This window comes from Brassica rapa, chromosome A08, assembly GCF_000309985.2.
Source record: "Brassica rapa cultivar Chiifu-401-42 chromosome A08, CAAS_Brap_v3.01, whole genome shotgun sequence".
Classification (NCBI taxonomy): Eukaryota; Viridiplantae; Streptophyta; class Magnoliopsida; order Brassicales; family Brassicaceae; genus Brassica; species Brassica rapa.
This window is the reverse complement of record NC_024802.2, coordinates 22,801,812-22,819,816: the sequence shown is the minus strand read 5'-3', so window position 1 is coordinate 22,819,816 and position 18,005 is coordinate 22,801,812. Positions and strand designations below refer to the sequence as shown.

General features: G+C 37.3%; 5 protein-coding genes and 2 non-coding genes across 14 annotated transcripts; 4 read left to right on the top strand and 3 right to left on the bottom strand.

The window, feature by feature from the left end:
- Positions 1-100: 100 nt before the first annotated feature.
- On the bottom strand, positions 101-2,663 carry LOC103836694. The gene is made up of 3 exons (XR_004450426.1): positions 1,937-2,663; positions 1,421-1,828; positions 101-1,328 (listed from the first exon to the last, which is right to left on the bottom strand). It is a non-coding gene; the product is annotated as a phospholipase A1 PLIP2, chloroplastic (transcript).
- A 2,783-nt stretch (positions 2,664-5,446) lies between these two features.
- Positions 5,447-6,710, top strand: LOC103836646 (transcription initiation factor TFIID subunit 13). 7 transcript variants are annotated; one of them, XM_009112937.3, is made up of 7 exons: positions 5,454-5,510; positions 5,545-5,564; positions 5,674-5,806; positions 5,901-5,938; positions 6,102-6,161; positions 6,255-6,329; positions 6,433-6,710. In XM_009112937.3, exons 3-7 carry the CDS (start codon positions 5,704-5,706, stop codon positions 6,541-6,543), a joined length of 387 nt encoding a protein of 128 aa, XP_009111185.2. In that variant the 5' UTR covers positions 5,454-5,510; positions 5,545-5,564; positions 5,674-5,703; the 3' UTR covers positions 6,544-6,710. The 7 variants fall into 7 exon arrangements, with proteins under 7 accessions (XP_009111190.1, XP_033133569.1, XP_009111185.2 ...); XM_009112941.3 differs by having other exon boundaries at positions 5,480-5,510; positions 5,685-5,806; XM_009112942.3 differs by having other exon boundaries at positions 5,447-5,564; positions 5,692-5,806.
- Positions 6,711-6,849: 139 nt separating this feature from the next.
- LOC103836693 (leucine-rich repeat extensin-like protein 3) lies at positions 6,850-7,841 on the top strand. Its single transcript, XM_009112987.3, has one exon. It carries the CDS (start codon positions 7,091-7,093, stop codon positions 7,610-7,612), a length of 522 nt encoding a protein of 173 aa, XP_009111235.2. The 5' UTR covers positions 6,850-7,090; the 3' UTR covers positions 7,613-7,841.
- Positions 7,842-8,130: 289 nt separating this feature from the next.
- On the top strand, positions 8,131-8,203 carry TRNAK-CUU. The gene has a single exon. It is a non-coding gene; the product is annotated as a tRNA-Lys (tRNA).
- Positions 8,204-8,552: 349 nt separating this feature from the next.
- Positions 8,553-9,943, bottom strand: LOC103836645 (60S ribosomal protein L19-1). Its single transcript, XM_009112936.3, has 4 exons — positions 9,690-9,943; positions 9,039-9,475; positions 8,882-8,961; positions 8,553-8,787 (listed from the first exon to the last, which is right to left on the bottom strand). Exons 1-4 carry the CDS (start codon positions 9,799-9,801, stop codon positions 8,760-8,762), a joined length of 657 nt encoding a protein of 218 aa, XP_009111184.1. The 5' UTR covers positions 9,802-9,943; the 3' UTR covers positions 8,553-8,759.
- Positions 9,944-10,649: 706 nt separating this feature from the next.
- Positions 10,650-12,583, bottom strand: LOC103836643 (exopolygalacturonase clone GBGE184-like). Its single transcript, XM_009112935.3, has 4 exons — positions 12,316-12,583; positions 11,918-12,220; positions 11,333-11,836; positions 10,650-11,053 (listed from the first exon to the last, which is right to left on the bottom strand). The coding sequence occupies exons 1-4, from the start codon at positions 12,517-12,519 to the stop codon at positions 10,802-10,804; spliced, it is 1,263 nt and encodes a 420-aa protein (XP_009111183.1). The 5' UTR covers positions 12,520-12,583; the 3' UTR covers positions 10,650-10,801.
- Positions 12,584-12,599: 16 nt separating this feature from the next.
- Positions 12,600-17,506, top strand: LOC103836641 (probable pectinesterase/pectinesterase inhibitor 7). Of its 2 annotated transcripts, XM_033277675.1 has the most exons (3): positions 12,600-13,131; positions 13,209-16,413; positions 16,667-17,506. In XM_033277675.1, the coding sequence occupies exons 2-3, from the start codon at positions 15,378-15,380 to the stop codon at positions 17,359-17,361; spliced, it is 1,731 nt and encodes a 576-aa protein (XP_033133566.1). In that variant the 5' UTR covers positions 12,600-13,131; positions 13,209-15,377; the 3' UTR covers positions 17,362-17,506. The 2 variants fall into 2 exon arrangements, with proteins under 2 accessions (XP_033133566.1, XP_009111182.2); XM_009112934.3 differs by having other exon boundaries at positions 12,600-16,413.
- Positions 17,507-18,005: the final 499 nt, after the last annotated feature.

The window sequence follows — 18,005 nt, the reverse complement described above, 5'->3', positions numbered from 1 at the left end:
ACACGAATCAGATCTTAACATTTATTATTTGGGATTGTGATTCTTTGATCATCAGAGCTTACAGCATAAAGAAACAAGAAACTGTAGATGGTCATTGGTGGGACACAAAAAGAGATGGGTTAGAATTAAAGTTACTACTTTGGTCAGGACTCTCGTCCTTTCGATACCCTTATATTCCATTTACTGCATAAACGCAACAAAACAAACAAATATGAAATGAATAAAGAATGATCTAAACCGGTCATTACCGAACCCGGCTTAACCGGTATCATCATCAGACGACCTTAACCCGCCAAAAGAAAAACAATTCAACGGAAACTAAGGACGTTGAAAGCTTCAAGGAACAACAACTTAACCGGAAACAAGAGAACAAGGATCAAAGGCATATGTTGAGACGCCACAAGGCGGCTAAACCTCTGCAAAGACTTTCTTCCTGTCTTCATCATCCCCGAGAAATCCTGACCGCTGATTTGTCCGTTGCCAATCGCAGTCTCCGAGGTCCTCCCGCTTTCTGTGGCCACCAGAATAGGCCACCAGAGACTCCGACGATGCTCCCTCTTCAACCTCCTTATCTGACTCACTTCTTTTCTTATCACACTCCTAACCGCTTTCAGGTATGAGTTCATGTCATGATCCCTTTGTATGGTCCCGCTCGACCCGTAAGCTGATCTGTCGCTAAGGATATCGAGAGGATGTGGCGTGTTCAAGAAAACCGTGTGCGCAGCTCTCAACCGTTGTTCCTCCTCCTCCTCATCCAGTGATTCAAAACCACCACCGGTTAGAAGATATAAACCATTTCCTGGAGGAAGAAGATCGTGTCCTGGAGAGAATGACTCATCCGGTTGAAGGATTAGAAGCTCCCCCATGGGAGAATACAACATACTCTGCTTGGTAAGACAAGGATGGCTACGGAAGTTGCCGTTCACAGCTTTGAGAAGCTCTGCTACATGGTAAGGGTAGTTACAAGAAAAGGCTCTTGGGACAATGTCACGGTGCATTATGATGGCTTGAACGTGGCTTTTAGGCAACCCAAGCTTTTTAAGAAGACGGTCGCCTCCACATAGTACAAAGGGCGCACCAAATGTAATAACAGGGAGTAAAGAAGAAGCAGGTACTTCACCTCGAACCAGTAACATGAGGTTTAGTAATAGAGACAAGCTTCCCCCTAACGAATGTCCGGTGAAACGGAACTTAGCTCGGTTTCCATGGGCTTTGATGTGGGCTTGAACTTCGTATATTCCTCTGTGAACAATGGCACCATCCAGTTCCTCAAATTCAATTGGCTCAAAGAGAAGGTTTGCTTGCCAAGAAGCTAGAGATTCCGATCCCTACAAGCACGCACATTTGATAATAATAACATCATCATAAGAGAAATGAAAACTCAAGAGGATTTGAACCTTTTTTGTTTTTGTTTAATTACCTGAATGACAAAGAATCTGGTGAGAGTTTGATCATCATCGCAAATAAACCAATCACAAGGAGAGGAGATGGTGGATTTCAAATCGTCAGCAACAGCTTGTTTGACATCTTCCTCAGCAGCAACAACACAAGTAACAGAGCTGGTTAAAGAAGAAGAAGATGACGATTCCTCCTCATCAGTGAAAGGAAGAATGTTGGTGGTACGAGACTGAAGGTAAGAAGCAGCTGATGCAACAACCTCATATGCAGCAGATGCACTAATCATGCGATCTTCAGTTTCTTCTTCTTCTTCATCATCCTCCTCCTTTGGCTTGGTCTCACCTGAAACTTGAGCCTTTAAAGCTAACTCTGTTTTCTCAGCTGATGAAGTTACGAACCTAAGGCCGTAATACTTGGACAGATTCGCAGGCTGAATTAGAAAATTCCAGACAAGAGAATGATATATATCAATACAAAAAAAAAACAATGTCGAATAATGTAATGTAGTAGACACATTATGGATGGATAAAGTCGGAACCTTGATCTTTGAAATGGAATAAGCCAAGTTTCCCAAATAAGACATTTGGGCGTAGAGTTTTGATTCGGACAAGGAGACCCTCTTGAGCAATTTAGAGAATGATTCTCTGTGCATCTGAAATTTGTTTTCTTCGTCACCATCATCTTCCAAAACCGAACATACATCCTCTTCAGCTTCAGACAATACGGCGTCGTCCAGTTCTTCTTCTTCGTCTAGCTCTCCATCTCTCCACATAGACTGCACATCCAAGATCTTCGAAATCCAGCTCCCATTTCGCCTCTCCGATGGCTCCTCCTCCGCGATTGTCTGTCTCGAATCATCCAGAACAGCTTCATCCAAAGCCAAGCCGCTTCGTCTTCTCCACGCAATTCCACCACCGCGTGACCAAAAGGGCGTCAATGGGTGTTTGAAAGAGAACCCAAAAGGTCTCTTTTTTCGCTGCGATGCGGTTGCTCTCACTTCAACAACTCCTCCACAACCGCTGGAAGTAAGCCGGGATTCAGACACAAACTATCCATCCTTTTGTTCTGTTTCCTTATTTATATAAAAAAAAAGCTTTTATTATTGAATTTGGATTCTTCTGATTCTCACTTCAATTTATTATTTCTGTGTTGAGATCTTTCAATGCTATATTTTCGTTTCTCTTTAAAATAGAAAAACACACAAGACTTTTCTCTTTCTCTTCTTTCTTTGCGATATTTGTTTTTGTTAATGTTTTGGGAGAAAGAACGAATTATAAAGAAAAATTTATAAAATGAAGAATTCTAGGCGAACTGCGAACGTCGTCACACATACATACGTGTAACACGCGTGAGTTATCCATCCAACACGTTTTACCCCACACGGGTCCCCCCATAAGCAATGGACATTGGTTCTAAAATTTTGCCGACTTTCAACATTTAATGTTTTTATAAATGGGGAATATTACATTTAGAGAGCATATTAAATTTTAGTAAAAAACATTTAATGCTTTTATAAATGGGGAATATTATATTTAGGAAGCATATTAAATTTTACTAAAAAACAAATGTTTTTATAAATGTAGTATAGTATTTCATTTCAAAAATGACAGGAAAACATTTAAGTTATCTAGCCCTCGAGTGTTAACCAAAAAAAGTTATTTAGGCCTTAACACCGTACTAAAAATAAATTAAATAGTATTTCACAGAATTTAAGTTTATTTGCTACAAATGAAAAAAATTATTTTAAAAGTTATTAAATTTAAATGCAATTTCTTACAATATCCACGTGGGACCACCAGGACAAGACTGCCACATCATAATGTATAAATGGATATAGGTGGACAAACCAACCCATGTGACGTGTTCAAGATTTTGTGGTTCTATCCAACGGGAGAGAGAGTAGATTGTTAAAAAAATTTGTTTTATCTCCTAAAATTTATATTTAGATAATGTTTAAAATACTTTTAATTAGTAATATTTTATATTTAGTACATACTAAGAGTTATTCTCTGAGAACTTAGATCTTACTATTTCAAGGTTTTAATGCATTGTTATATCATGAGCTAACATATGATAATGTTCATATAAGTTTGAAATCTTTGTTATTTTCGTTTCTCAAAAATAACAATTTTATTGTGGTTTGTCAATTCATTTAGGAAGAATATGAAATTTTACTAAATTAATTGATAAAATAATAAAACGATATTCATGTACCATGAAATATAGTTTAGAATACATTAACAAAATTTTAGAATGTAGTTAGAAATTTTAAAATAACATTAAAGATTATAGACTTCATTATATTTATCATTTACTCAAAAACTGAATATTTTGTAGAGGTTAACACACAGATTTTAAAAAAAATTCAAAAAATATGACAATATTGTTTTAGAGCATAGTTGTATCATGAACTAACATATGATGATGGTCAGAGAGGTTTTGAATCTTTGTTGTCTCTGTTTCTCTAGAATGCCAATTTTATTGTGGTTTGTGTACTTATTTATGGAGCCTATGAAATTTTACTAAATTAGTTGACAAAAAATATAAGGATGTCCATGTACCGTGAAATACAATTTAGAATACATTACCAAAAATATAGAATGTGGTTAGAAATTAAAAAAAAAACATTAAAAATTATAGGCTTCATTATATTTACCATTTATGCAAAAACTGAATATTTTGTAGAGGTTAACACACAGATTTTGAGAAATTTTCAAAAATTATTATAATATTGTTTATTGCATAGTTGTGCCATGACCTAACATATAATGATGATCAGAGAAGTTTTGAACATTTGTTGTCTCTGTTCCTCTATAATAGCAATTTTATTGTGGTTTATGTACATATTTATGGAGCATATAAACTTTTACTAAATTAGTTGACAAAAAATATAAGGATGCTCATGTACCATGAAATACAGTTTAGAATACATTACCAAAAATGTAAATGTAGTTAGAAATTAAAAAAAAAACAAAACATTAAAGATTATAAACTAACCCAACCTCAAAAGTCAAACTATACCATCAACCCAACTATAATACCAAAGCTATATGGCCATAATTTAGCTTCACAACAACATGTCTCCCAAAGTAGAAACTGCCTTCACTCTCTCTGCAACAATGGAAACACCACAACCAAAAATTCAAAACACTCTCATTCTCATACCCCTTAAAGTCTTACTAGATAATTGGAAAAAAAAAAAGCAAACAGCTTTGAAGAGTCTTTGGCTTCAATATACATATTTGAAGTTAGCATGTATTGATTGCAATCAAGATTCACCCACTATCTAATCAAACTCTAATGTGAAAAAGATGAAAAGAGTTCGGTTTAAGGGTAAGTGAAAAAAAACGGATCATGTTTGATCGAAATCCATGGCACAAGACCACAACCTCTCTTGATCCAGTTTCACTATATCCTCTGCTTGACGTCGAAGTTTGAACCAGTCATTAGGTTCACTGAATTCGAATTCACAAGAAACCACTGTATTGATTTGGTTTTCATCATCGCCCACAGAGGAGAGTTTTTTTTTTGTCAAATGGGAGAAAGAGAAGGAAGAGAGATACACGGAAAAAAATTTCCTTACGTATTCAACCAATATAAAACTGACACGCATGGGTTCTTACTGTCCCTTAAAAGTTAAAACTCTGTTTACAGAACCGGGTTTAAAATTTAATTTCTTTTTCATTTACTTTTTTAGTTTTTTTGTTCAGAAACCTCTATAAATTAGTAATATTAGAACTATACTAAAACTATATTTTTTTATTAATTTATAAAAATATTAATTTATTGATATACTAACTAAACCAAAAATTTAATTTAGGACTATAAAATTATATTATTTTATAGAAATTTTTAGTGTATATTAATTTATAAAGTATTAATTTATAGAGGTTATATAATATTGATATTAGATTGTGTCCATTACTTGTCTTTTTGTGGCAACAAGAAAAAGGTAATAAACCAATCCATTTGAAGTCATGGGTATTGAGTGGGCCTGTCTTAAGCCCAAAACATAGTGCATAAAAAAGGTAAATAATGTACTTTACTTATGTTTGTATTAAACTCACAAAAGGCTAAGCCGAAGTCTCTCTACTTTCATCATCGTCGCCGATTTGCCACTGACCTTGTTATACGGGGAGAAGCAAATCCGCATCTGTTCATCTCCGGTGAGTTCCTCTGTTCTTAATTTTGCTCTTTCGAATCTTCATTGCTTATCCATTGGCGGTGATTATGGTGAATTCGTGAATGTACTCTGGAATTCTATATTTCTACTAGTTGAACTTTAGGAATAAGAAGAAGAAGAAGATGAGTAACACAGCAGCAGCGGCGGCGGCGTCATCGTCTAAATCGAAAGCTGCCGGAAGTTCTCAGGCGCCGGAAAAGCGCAAACCCCTCTTCCAAAAAGAATGTACAAAGTTGATTCTCTTTCTCTTTTTTTTTGGGTTGCATTCTTGTATTCTATCATTTTTTTGTTTTCTTTTTTGATCTTTGGTGATATACAGTGCAGCATATGATGTATGGATTTGGCGATGAGCAGAACGTAAGCTTTTCTTCTTCATATTAGTGAATCACTCGTACATAGATATGCCTCAAGGTGTTACTTTGAAGCGTATTTAATTACGCTGATGCTTATCTTACCAACATCTATTGAAATCTTGGTATATGGATGGTTAAACTAATGCAAAGATCCTCTGTCTTTTTAGCCTCTCCCTGAGACTGTTGCCCTTGTTGAAGATATTGTCGTCGAATACGTCACTGATTTGGTATTTGAGTTCCTCTCATCTTTTTTTTCTACTACTAGATATAAGCTTTTTTTAACTAACCTGGAAAGAGATTTATTTTCTTAATGTTTTAAGACACATAAGGCTCAAGAGATTGGCACAAAGCGAGGAAGGCTACTGGTTGATGACTTCTTGTATCTTATCCGCAAGGTAATATTACTCACTCACTCAGTCTGGCTACTACGGTTTTGTATTCTATATCATGTATGACTCTGACTGGTGTTCTTTTTTTTTTAAATTTGGTTTGATGCAGGATTTGCCAAAACTTAACAGGTGTAGGGAACTATTGGCAATGCAAGAAGAGCTGAAACAAGCGCGTAAAGCTTTTGATGTTGACGAAGACAAGATCACTTCCCTCGATTGATTGATTCATCCTTCTTTCATATCCAGTTAGCTTGTCTTTTTTTGGGTAAAATCTTCCGGGTGGTGTAGCTTTTGAACTCAAGACTGTAAAAAACACAGTAAAACTGAAATTTACCCGACTAGTACATGTTGTCCGGATAACGAAATTGCGGTAACTTGTTTTGTAAACTCCAGTAACGTCAACAAATAGAGTAGAATATGGAACATAAAGCAATATAATAGCTTGACACCGCGGATGAGTTGTTAAACGAAATGCACAATGAGAGACGAGTGGTTCTAAACTAAAGACGCTGTAAATGCTATAAGTGTCTACAACAAACTTTTTCAATTTAGCTTCACTGGTTCTTCCAGAGCTGGAAAAAAAAAGGAACAAAGATCAAAAGAGAATAGGTTCTTCCGTTGTGGATAACAGTTAATGCATGGTCCCAAAAAGGTTTTTGTTCTTCAAATCAAAGCTGTAAAAAATTAATTCGTATCAGATTCCAAAGTATTTTTTTTTGCTTTTGAAGGTTCTTAAATGAAAGTCAAGTCCTTTTAAAAAGCCATTCATGTTTTCTGTTTCATTCTTCCACCACTGCAAAAATAATTCTTCCTTCCTCCCTAAGAATATGGAGTTCCTCTGTTTCTTCACTCTGCTTTTGCTATCACAGTCTGTTGCATTGAATATAGCAGAGAAAACGCAAACTGCATGCGAAATGTGTTTAGAATGTGAGAATCCATGTGATCAGCCACCACCGCCGCAAGAGATACTCTGTCCTCCACCTCTTCCACCGCCTCCCCCGCCTCAGATACTCTGTCCTCCACCTCTCCCACCACCTCCACCGCCTCCGCTAGAGACTTTCTGTCCCCCACCGCCTTCACCACCACCGCCTTCTCCTCCTCCGCCACCGCCGTGTACGCACTGCCCACTACCACTTCCACCACCGCAGCCGCCCATTTGTGACGAATGCGTTCATAACAAACCGAGGCCGCCGATCATTATCACCGCAGCAGCAGCGTCACGGGAGGTTTCAGCTTCTATAAGCTTCCTAACTGCTCTCGCCTTGCTCGTCTCTTCTCTGCTTCATTAATCTTGCTAGCGATCTTCGGCCTTTCATGTCTCTTCATTATTATTCTTACAATCACTAAGTGGGGGTTTTGAAGAAACTTCGTTGTATTATTCAAATTATCCATTTTGGTTTGTGTCTCTAATTATCCTCTGTCCTCAAATAAATATTTTGACTTGTTGTTTGAAAAATAGTTAGGTTTGCTAATTCCTTTATTATTGGTTCAATAATTTTAGTGTTCTTATTTTGTTCAGTGCTTCGGTTCTCAAGTACTATGATTAACTTGCATGTCTACATACTTTTCCTGTTGATTAATCTGTCAATAAAAAACCATGCAACAGAGAAAAATGATAATTGAACCATAAAACCATAAAAGTAGTTTTTTGTCTCATAATATAAGCCAAATAGCCAATGCGTTTTCAGGTTGTCTTCACAAAATCTTACATGTTACAGCTTTCCTTCCAACAAGCTCTTGTCTTCCTTCAAAAACTATGGACGATAAGCTTACAGTGTGAAAACGACAAGTGTTAAGTAATCAACAAGCCCGTCTAGCTCAGTTGGTAGAGCGCAAGGCTCTTAACCTTGTGGTCGTGGGTTCGAGCCCCACGGTGGGCGTTATTTTTTCATGTCACTATCTTTTTGAAACTTGAAAGGCCATCAAATCTCTGCAGTTTCCCTGTTTATAAACAACGTTTAAAGGGTAAAGGAATAAGGATCGAGTTTCTGTTAAGCTTTGTTTGTTATTAAAGAGTTTTAGTGACACAGCCGGTCGTTAAAAACGTCCTACCACTTCTCTCTCCGTATGTCGTAGCGGCTCAAGATTGACGGAAGAAAGCTTAAAGGCCTTTAAAATTTCATGTTGAAACGATGCCTAGACGAACTCACTTTATCGACCGGCTTTTAACGATAATAGGCTAGATTTTGCAAAACTGTGGATGAATTTAATACTTAAAAAGACGAACAAAGAGCTAAAGGCACAACATTTTGAAGAGTAAGTTTCATGAAACACTGATAATCTAAAAGATCTGAAAGCATAAACGATTAACTGACACAATTTATGTTTATTGCGCAAACAAAGTAATTCAACAAACCCAACGTCATAGAACATTCAAAAGTTTTCTTCAAGTCAAGTAAGCGAGATGATCTATATAGCTTGATCACTTTATCCCCTTCACTTCTTAGACTTCTTCTTCGGTACCCTACACAAGCAAAACCCCAGTAAATGAATTAATACATGTTTAAACCAATTTGGAACAAAACTCAATTTAATATCAGCATTGAGATCAAACTTACTCTGCAGTTTGAGCAGTAGTAGTGGTAGTAGCAGCAGCAGCTGGTGGTGCAGTTGCAGGGGCAACATCTCCTCCAGGACCCTATAATACAAACCCATGTTTAAGGATACTTGATCAAATTCAAAGAAATATTTCTCTTTAATGAGTTAAGCTGGTACCTTAGCAAGACGCTCTTCTCTCCTAGCGTGTTTCCTTTCACGGCTAGCCTTGTTCTTAGCCCTCTTAGCCTCAAACTGATCAGACAAAGTCTTCTCTCTGGCCTTCTCGGCCTTGGACTTGTGGATGCTCTCCATCAAGACACGCTTGTTCTTGAAGACGTTACCCTTAACACGCATGTACATGTCATGGTACATGTGCTTGTCAATCTTCTTCGACTCTCTGTACTTCTTCAAAAGACGCCTGAGAACACGCATCCTACGCATCCAAAGCACCTTAGTCGGCAACCTAGCTTCACGGGTACCCTTCCTCTTACCATATCCAGAGTGACGCCCCTTCATTTTGGCGATCTTCATACGGCGAGCCCTGGAACGAGAGTGGATCTTCGTTGGCTTCCTGATGATGAAACCATCCTTCACCAGCTTCCTGATGTTCTGGCCTATTTTAAGTTTTTCAAAACAATCCATCAGTGAGATAAACAAACGGTAATCATCATTACTCAAAAGACTATTCACTAATCTAATGATACCGTAACTACTCTTTAAAGCTTAGGGAATAAGTGCGAGCAAAGGAGATAGTGATCCAATTGAGTAACTCACTGTCCTACTACTACCACAGGTGAAAATGAACAGAAAGTGAGAATGAACACATACGGGAGTTAGCCATGGAGATGTCGGAGGATTCGTTAGGATCGAGCCATACTTTGCCCTTCCCGCACTTCATCACCGACGCGGCGAGCCGCTTCTGGATCTTCAGAGACACCATTTTCTACTTCTCTTTTCTGTTGTTGTTTGTGGCGGAGGACAAGTCCTTCTTATCCAAAACTAGTAACAGAAAGAGTTCGTATGTTATATATATATCAATTCTCTAGGGTTTCCCATCTATTGGGCTTTACTTACCCAAACAGGCTTTCTCAAAACCCATTATGAGCCTCTTTAAACTATTTTTATTATGTTTATACTTTTTTTGAAAGGTTGTGTTATTTAAGTTTTAATTCAGTGAGAGCTTTGTTTGTCTTTCTTTCAATTGTTCAAACTCAGAAGAAGAAAACTTATTTTACTAAATTGTTCTCATATTATGAACTTTGGTAATAACTTATATATATATATAATCAGCTAGTTTTTTCAATAACTGAAATTTAAACGCAGATTTCAATTTAATTTACTTGAATATTTTTTAACAGATATCATCAGACATATCACATTATATGAAATTTCTATTTATTTCTGAAACCAGTCATGCACCGCTTTTCTATGTATGTAAAAAAAATCAATTTTAAACATTACAAGTTGCCAAATGAATTTAATAGGATGGAAAGTTTCTATATATTCTCAGCCTTCTAATAACATCAATGGAGAAGTTCTTGGGATAGTGGACACTGGAGACGTCGATAATCTCACTTAGCGTGACCTTTTTATATGCTTGTTACTAATTAATTAGGTTAATCTAAGTTTAATTAAGAAACAAAGCAACAAACCTTTCAGGATGTTTTTATTCTTTTGTTGATCCGCGCTTTTAAACAGCTAGAGTATTCAGAGACCAAAGTTCTAACCAATTCTTTCAAAAACAATCAGTTGTATTGTGTCCGTTGATTATATCATTAACATAAAAAATAAAATAAAATGAGGATTTTTATTTCAAAAGTCAAATATTCCAATGAATTAATTAATTTTGATAAACTCACAAACTAATTAACTCACAAACAAAACACATGTTTGTGGAAACTTTTGACTTTTTCAATATTAAATTATAAATATCAAAAAGCTTATTTGGGACACATAGGGAAGCTAAGTTTTCCACCGAAGATAACATTGGCGTTGGTACAAAGAGCTCCGATCAAACCTCCTGACGACGAAGGATGTCCTCCTTTGTCACCTACGAAGTTCAAGTTCACGTCAATGACGCTGACTCCTGTGCATGGTACTGATTTGCTGCACATGATCTGGACTTCATCTTTAGTAATTGTTGTTCCTCTTACGTTCTTGAACAACACATCGCTTATCGCAACCTTTGAATCCTATATATAAAACACACACACACAAATAAGTAAAATATTTTCGTAAGCTGCTGAATAATCAAGTAATTAATGTAAGTTTTGGTTATAGTATCGTTTAGTTTTTGTCGCCGAGAGACACTCTGTTTTGAGGACTCTGCTGCAAAAAACTCTCTATCAAACTTTGTTCTGACCCAGGCCATTGAACCGGTCTTGGTTTAGTTTTAATGAAAACTTTCGATGGTGCACAAAAAAAAAAAATGTAAGTTTTGGTTTGAGATTATCTTGGGTATATATACTTACCCCGCCTCTTGAGCCGTAGTTTTGGTCAATGATGATTGGGTTCTTGACACTTTCCATTGTAATATCTTCAAACTTAATGTCCACAGCCTTGCTTGGAGACGAACCACCCCAACTCTTGATTCTAAGACCATTGTCGGTACCTTTCATCGTGCAGCTCTTAAAGTGAATGCCGCTAACATCCTCCTCGTTCGGGTACTTTCCGAGACTACCAACACTTAGTCCGTGTCCTGGGCCACAAGTCACGTGTTCGACTGTTACATTGGTGGAACCACGACCGACAGAGATACAATCATCTCCTGTTCCTATTGTACTCTCAACGATGTTAACGTTGACCGCATTGCTCAAATGGATACCATCGGTGTTGGGACTTTCAGCAGGGGCAATAATGTTGATGTTGTGGATGTTGACATTTGTAGTTTTCACCAAGAACATGTGGAAGGCCTTCGCGTTGACTGAGCTAATGCCGGCAATTTCAAGATTTAAGATGTTTCTGAATTTTAGAGACTGCATGGGTACGTATGTACGTGTGATCAGTACAAAACATTTAAAATTAATGATATTATATATATATATATATATCCTTACCGTTGGAGGAAGATTGCAGTTGACCTTTTTGCCACAGCCATCTGCTTTCCATACGGCTTCACCTTTGCCGTGGAATGTGCCGGGTCCGGTGAGGAGGACATTGTCCACATGCTCGAATAAGAACCATTCAGGGGTCGCGTATCCGCTTGGTGTAGCGGTGATTGTGCCTTGAACTTCGATGGTCACTTTGCTCTTGCATGGACCAGCAAAAATTACTGGACCAGTCAAGAACTCTCCTTTAGGGACTAGTAGCGTTGCTGGTACCGGACTGGCACACACTTGGAGCCATGTGTTTAAAAACGCCTGCATATTGCATTTTAGTATAAACCATTTATTATTGGATAAATATTTGTTTTCATGTGTATTTTACTAATAACAATAAATTAAAGAAATCTCACCTTGAAAGAATTGGTGGCACCATTTCCCACTGCCCCAAACTTAGTAATATCAAAGACCGTCGGGTTGCCGGCAACAGCGACAAGACCACGGCGGCCACCGAGATACTCACCATTAGCTACGCAAGAACCAAACACCAAGGCCATTAAAATTAATGAGCCTACATTAGTATGATTTGCCTTGACCAAACTTCTTGCGCCAGCCATGGTGATAATATCTTTTTATTTTTGCTTTTTTCTTCTTTTAAAGATGTGTTGACAAATTTAAAAGTGATTTGATCATTGGAAGATTCATGATGTTTTATAGTGTTGGTTTGTATGCTAATTTTAGATTTTAATCTGTTTTTAGAGTAATGGTTTTGGGAAATAACATTCCATCTTCTTTTGCGGATGTTTGACTACCCAATATTAGGTGATAATGATCTGATTTCACGGTCATTTTGTATGTAAGTAAAAACAAATCTATTGATTAAGTGGTTGCAAATGATCAGAATGACTCGTTTAATTTACAATCTAAAATTGCAAGCAACTACTACCACTTTATATATAGCAAAATAATCACCAAAAACATATAAAGGCTGAATCCAGTATAATCACCAAAACATATAAAGTTCAAGTTCTTTTGCCATTTAAGGTGCCTACTGTAGCCAGCTATAACTATATTTGGTATATAACGTGAATTTAATAGTTAGAAAAAAAATTATCATACAATCACTATACAAAATTAGGTATTCTATTTGTTTTAAACCTTTGATAGAAGAATTCTGGCACCAACGTGATATCTCAGCTAAACATGTTATCAAACTCATCAGCTCCAAGGTTTTGTCCTTTAACTTTGACGTAACTGAGATATGTTGTTTTGTGTAACATGACAAATTATGCTTCTTTTAATCTAGAAAAAATGTTCATATTTACCGTGATGGCTCGTTGACGGAGGAAACTGGAGTAAGAAGGATCACATTTCCGGAAAACCATGAAGGGGCCGAAATAGAGGCGGTGACTTCACCGGAGATATCAAAACCAAGGTTGTTCTTGACTACCTCAAACACACTTCTTAGTTCTTGATGTAATCACGCCTCTGGTCTTTCCCAAGAAGCCCTAACAAGCATGGTCTATTTTAGGGATCACCAATCTATAAAACGCTACAATAAACTACTCCTCCCATTGTTTCAAACAAAGTTTGAATTGTTCTAGTGAATATAACTAAGAAAGCTGAACATAAATGGTGCCAGGATGTGAAGTGGCTTTGAGAAGAAAGTCAGTGTGCTCCCAACGAACTGCGTCTTCAGCATTTAATAATTCAAAATTCATGCATGAGATCATCAAACCCAAGTAAAATCAATGAGAGTATTGTGGTAGTGAATGCCATTAGAAATTTAAACTTCATGTTGTCCCATGCATCGTAGGATCCTCCCATCAAGTCCACCTACAAATTAAACCCATTAACCAAAGTTATAGTGTTTAAAAAAAAAGATGAGATTTCTATGGATGTGCTTTTGTGCTGAATTTTCTTATGTGTTTAACAGATTCGTGGTAACTACATATTTTTCTTAGCTAAACATTACGGATGCTCAAAAATCCTAACCACAGTGGCACAGTGAGTAAGTTTAGTGACTAGCTACTTTCATAAGATCAGTAAGACTTTTGGCCGCGTTCAGTATATGGTGATATCAAGGCATGCACAACGATTATAATTTATAAACCACGAGCAGATCTTAGAGGTTCTGGCATTAGAAGCATGTGATAAGAATGCTAGTAGATATTAATGTTTTGCAAATCTAGGTCAGAGTGAGTCGTTTTCGGACCGTTGTGCCTTGAGATTGTTTTCGTGACAACGCTTCCATAAATAAATTAATCTTAAACACAAGTGTACATGTGGCTTTTAAAAATGATCGACAGCTGATTAATCAATTACTATAAGAGAATCTTTTTATGAACTGATCGAATCTCAACGGTAACAATCATTGATTGTAATTCTATATACGCAATGGTAGATTATAATTTTTAAAGGCGTGTTGACAGAATAAGTGGTAACTTGACGCCTATAGCTTAATTTGCATGAATAGGAGGCGGATCAGGGGAATTTGCATCGCCACAAGCAGCCACCGTTGAACACAAATCCACGAGAAAGAAATGACTTGTTTTACTGATGATGGTGCTTGGAGAAAGGATAGTCATGCAGGAGGAATATAATGGATCATGGGTCATTAGAGATACAAATGGTCAATCTTTTAAAATTTGTGCCATCGGTGTAAGCTCTCTGGCATGTTAAATCATTCGTGGAAATACATAATAATGGTGACAAATAAATTGAATAATTGAACAAATTGTCAAAAATATTACAACCACTAAAATCGATAGCCAACTTCTAATATTAAGTCAGTCACGACTCACTAGTACAAACCTGTCCCTGATACACCTTTTACTTATTCCTTAAAATAGTATAAATTTTTATGGTGGTCCGAACTTTTATTTATTTGGAAAAACGATAACCATGTTGAAGTTGAAATGTTGACCCAATGACTCGAGATGTATATATGATTAGTAACGTTGTTTACTTGTTGAATTTATGATGCACATTGCACCATATAGGCTCCGAATGGTAACATCTATCCCGCACCGCACCGTAGTTAACAGTAACAAAAACCTCTACATATACCATATATCTATACGTTTTTATAACTGTCAGAACCGCACCGCAGTCAAACCGCTTGTCTTGCACCGCAGTCAAAATCTAGTTATTATTAAGACTCAACATTGCGAACTAACATATATATGGTTCTGCATTAACAGCTAAGCAAGTTTGAATCCACAGACAAGAGTTTCTGATGATTATTATTCTATTATCCAGAAACAACCTCGCGTTTTTAAGGCTCCCAAAAGAGTTGACTTCGCATTCAGTATTCAGTATTAAATTGATACAAACTAAGAACAATAACAAAATTTTATTGTAATGTTAATAATGGACCTACCTCATCCTTATTCATCATCAACACTCTCTATATAAACCGCTAAATCTAATGTTTTATTCACATTAAACAAACACCAAAAAGTTCCCAGTAACAATGAAATCTCCGTTGATCTTTCTCATTACACTATCATTCTTTCTTCAATCACTCCTTGTTGCTTCTCACAACCTAGCAAACTCTTCAACCATCTGCAAAACGACGCCGGATCCAAAATACTGCAGATCTGTTTTCCCACACAGCCAAGGCAATGTTCAACAATACGGCCGTTTCTCAATCCGCAAATCGCTATCGCAGTCGCGAAAGTTCATTCGTACGGTTGATAAATATTTAAAACGCAACGCTCATTTATCTCAACCCGCCGTTATCAGAGCTCTCCAAGACTGCCGTTTCCTCGCTGGTCTAACCATGGATTACCTCTTAACGTCGTTTCAAACAGTTAACGTCACGTCAGCGAAATCATCCTCCTCCAAAACGTTATCGTTTCCAAAGGCTGAAGATGTCCAAACGCTTCTTTCCGCAGCGTTAACGAACGAGCAGACGTGTCTGGAGGGACTCACAACCGCCGCTTCATCCTCCGCCACGTGGACCGTAAGAAACGGAGTTGCGTTGCCTCTAGTCAACGACACGAAGCTCTTTAGTGTCTCACTCGCTCTCTTCACTAAAGGATGGGTCCCAAAGAAGAAGAAACGAGCCGGGTTTGCTTGGGCTCACCCGAGATCCGGATCATCCACCCACACTAAACCATTTCGTCTGTTCCGTAACGGAGCTCTACCGTTGAAAATGACGGAACGAACGAAAGCCGTATACGAATCTCTAAGCAGGCGAAAACTCACCGACGGTGATGGAGACGACGGAAGCATGGTCTTGATAAGCGACATCGTCACCGTGAGTCAAGACGGAACCGGAAACTTTACCAATATCACGGCGGCCGTCGCGGCTGCTCCGAATAACACGGACGGAAGCGGCGGTTTCTTCTTGATTTACGTGACGGCGGGGATCTACGAAGAATACGTTTTAATAGCAAAGAACAAAAAGTACATGATGATGATCGGCGACGGAATTAATCAGACGGTGGTGACCGGGAATAGAAGCGTCGTCGACGGTTGGACAACTTTCAATTCCGCCACCTTTGGTACGTCACACATCACATGTTATCATATAAATGTATCTAGATTTTCGAAGTGTTTTTCTTTAATATTTTACAACTATATGTCAAAAAGTTAGATTCAAAGTAGTGAATAGGAGACAGGATGCATTAATAATACCGACTGTACTACTAACAACCATTTCATTTTATTTATAGTATTATATGGAGTAGTGGCGAGATGCATGCATGCATGATGTTTTTTGTTCAACTAATGATAATCTTGCACGTGACTTTTCAGCTGTGACAGCACCGAACTTCGTTGCGGTGAACATGACTTTCCGGAACACGGCCGGACCGGAGAAGCACCAGGCAGTTGCGTTACGGAGCGGTGCAGATTTCTCAATCTTCTATAGTTGTAGTTTCGAGGCTTATCAAGATACGCTCTACACGCATTCTCTAAGACAGTTTTATAGAGAATGCGATGTCTACGGAACTGTCGATTTTATATTCGGAAACGCGGCTGTAGTGTTTCAGAATTGCAATTTATATCCAAGAAAACCAATGCCGAACCAGTTCAACGCAATCACGGCACAAGGCCGGTCTGATCCGAACCAAAACACCGGTACGTCTATCCACAACTGTACGATTAAACCCGCGGATGATCTTGTTTCTAGTAACTACACCGTTAGAACGTATTTGGGTCGACCGTGGAAGGAGTATTCACGGACGGTTATCATGCAATCGTACATTGATGGTTTTGTTGAACCGGTTGGTTGGAGAGAATGGAACGGCGATTTTGCATTGAGTACGTTATACTACGCGGAGTATAACAATACCGGACCTGGTTCAAACACTACATCTCGTGTTACATGGAACGGTTATCACGTGGCTAATTCTACTGATGCAGCTAATTTCACAGTCACTGGTTTGTTTCTTGAAGATGATTGGATTTGGAAGACCGGAGTGCCTTACACCAGCGGTTTGATTTCATAATAATTTTTTTGTTGTTACTCTTGATTATTTCTTTTTATTAATTTAATTTGAAGAAAGTGTATTATTTATGTTTGAACTGTAACAACCGAAAACCAAGCTCAACGCGAAAGAAATGTAGAGCTTTTTATAACGAAGCTTTAAACAATTTATGCCGAAGACTGAGAAAGGAATACATGGAATATAAATGAATGGAATAAGATGAATGCAGTAGAAAAATGGAATGGATTCATTCCATTTGTTCCTTATCAAAATTGTTTTGGAATGTTTTGCTTTGTATTTTGATTAGATTTTTTTGGAATTGATGGAATGAACATTCTATTCCATTCATGATAAATGGTAGAATTTTTTATGAAATTAATGGAATTAATCATTGCAAAGCATTCCATTCCAAAAATGATCAATCCAGTTGCAGCCAAAGAAATGCAAGAACACTAAAGAGAAACACTAAAAGATTATCCGACATTAGTAGAAATAATGACCACTTTCGTCCTCTCACTCTTCTTAAAAACCCCATGTGTTTAGTAAATCTGAACCTATTTAGAGAATCATGTCTACAATTTACAAAATTTATTAACGTTTTCAGAATGATGTATCCATTATTTTGGTTCAATAGCAAAGACAAGGTTGGTTTTCTTTTAAAAACA

Bases quoted from the DNA above. Each gene is read 5' to 3' on its own strand.
- LOC103836646 (XM_009112942.3), top strand. From the start codon at position 5,704: ATGAGTAACACAGCAGCAGCGGCGGCGGCGTCATCGTCTAAATCGAAA. The intron at 5,939-6,101 runs GTAAGCTTTTCT...CTGTCTTTTTAG, and splicing joins GATTTGGCGATGAGCAGAAC to CCTCTCCCTGAGACTGTTGC. The intron at 6,330-6,432 runs GTAATATTACTC...GGTTTGATGCAG, and splicing joins TCTTGTATCTTATCCGCAAG to GATTTGCCAAAACTTAACAG.
- LOC103836693 (XM_009112987.3), top strand. From the start codon at position 7,091: ATGTTTTCTGTTTCATTCTTCCACCACTGCAAAAATAATTCTTCCTTC.
- LOC103836645 (XM_009112936.3), bottom strand. From the start codon at position 9,801: ATGGTGTCTCTGAAGATCCAGAAGCGGCTCGCCGCGTCGGTGATGAAG. The intron at 9,476-9,689 runs GTATGTGTTCAT...AACTTAAAATAG, and splicing joins CATCTCCATGGCTAACTCCC to GCCAGAACATCAGGAAGCTG. The intron at 8,788-8,881 runs GTAAGTTTGATC...TTGCTTGTGTAG, and splicing joins ACTACTGCTCAAACTGCAGA to GGTACCGAAGAAGAAGTCTA.
- LOC103836643 (XM_009112935.3), bottom strand. From the start codon at position 12,519: ATGGCTGGCGCAAGAAGTTTGGTCAAGGCAAATCATACTAATGTAGGC. The intron at 12,221-12,315 runs GTGAGATTTCTT...TGCAATATGCAG, and splicing joins GTGCCACCAATTCTTTCAAG to GCGTTTTTAAACACATGGCT. The intron at 11,054-11,332 runs GTAAGTATATAT...TTTTATATATAG, and splicing joins ACTACGGCTCAAGAGGCGGG to GATTCAAAGGTTGCGATAAG.
- LOC103836641 (XM_033277675.1), top strand. From the start codon at position 15,378: ATGAAATCTCCGTTGATCTTTCTCATTACACTATCATTCTTTCTTCAA. The intron at 16,414-16,666 runs GTACGTCACACA...GTGACTTTTCAG, and splicing joins TTTCAATTCCGCCACCTTTG to CTGTGACAGCACCGAACTTC.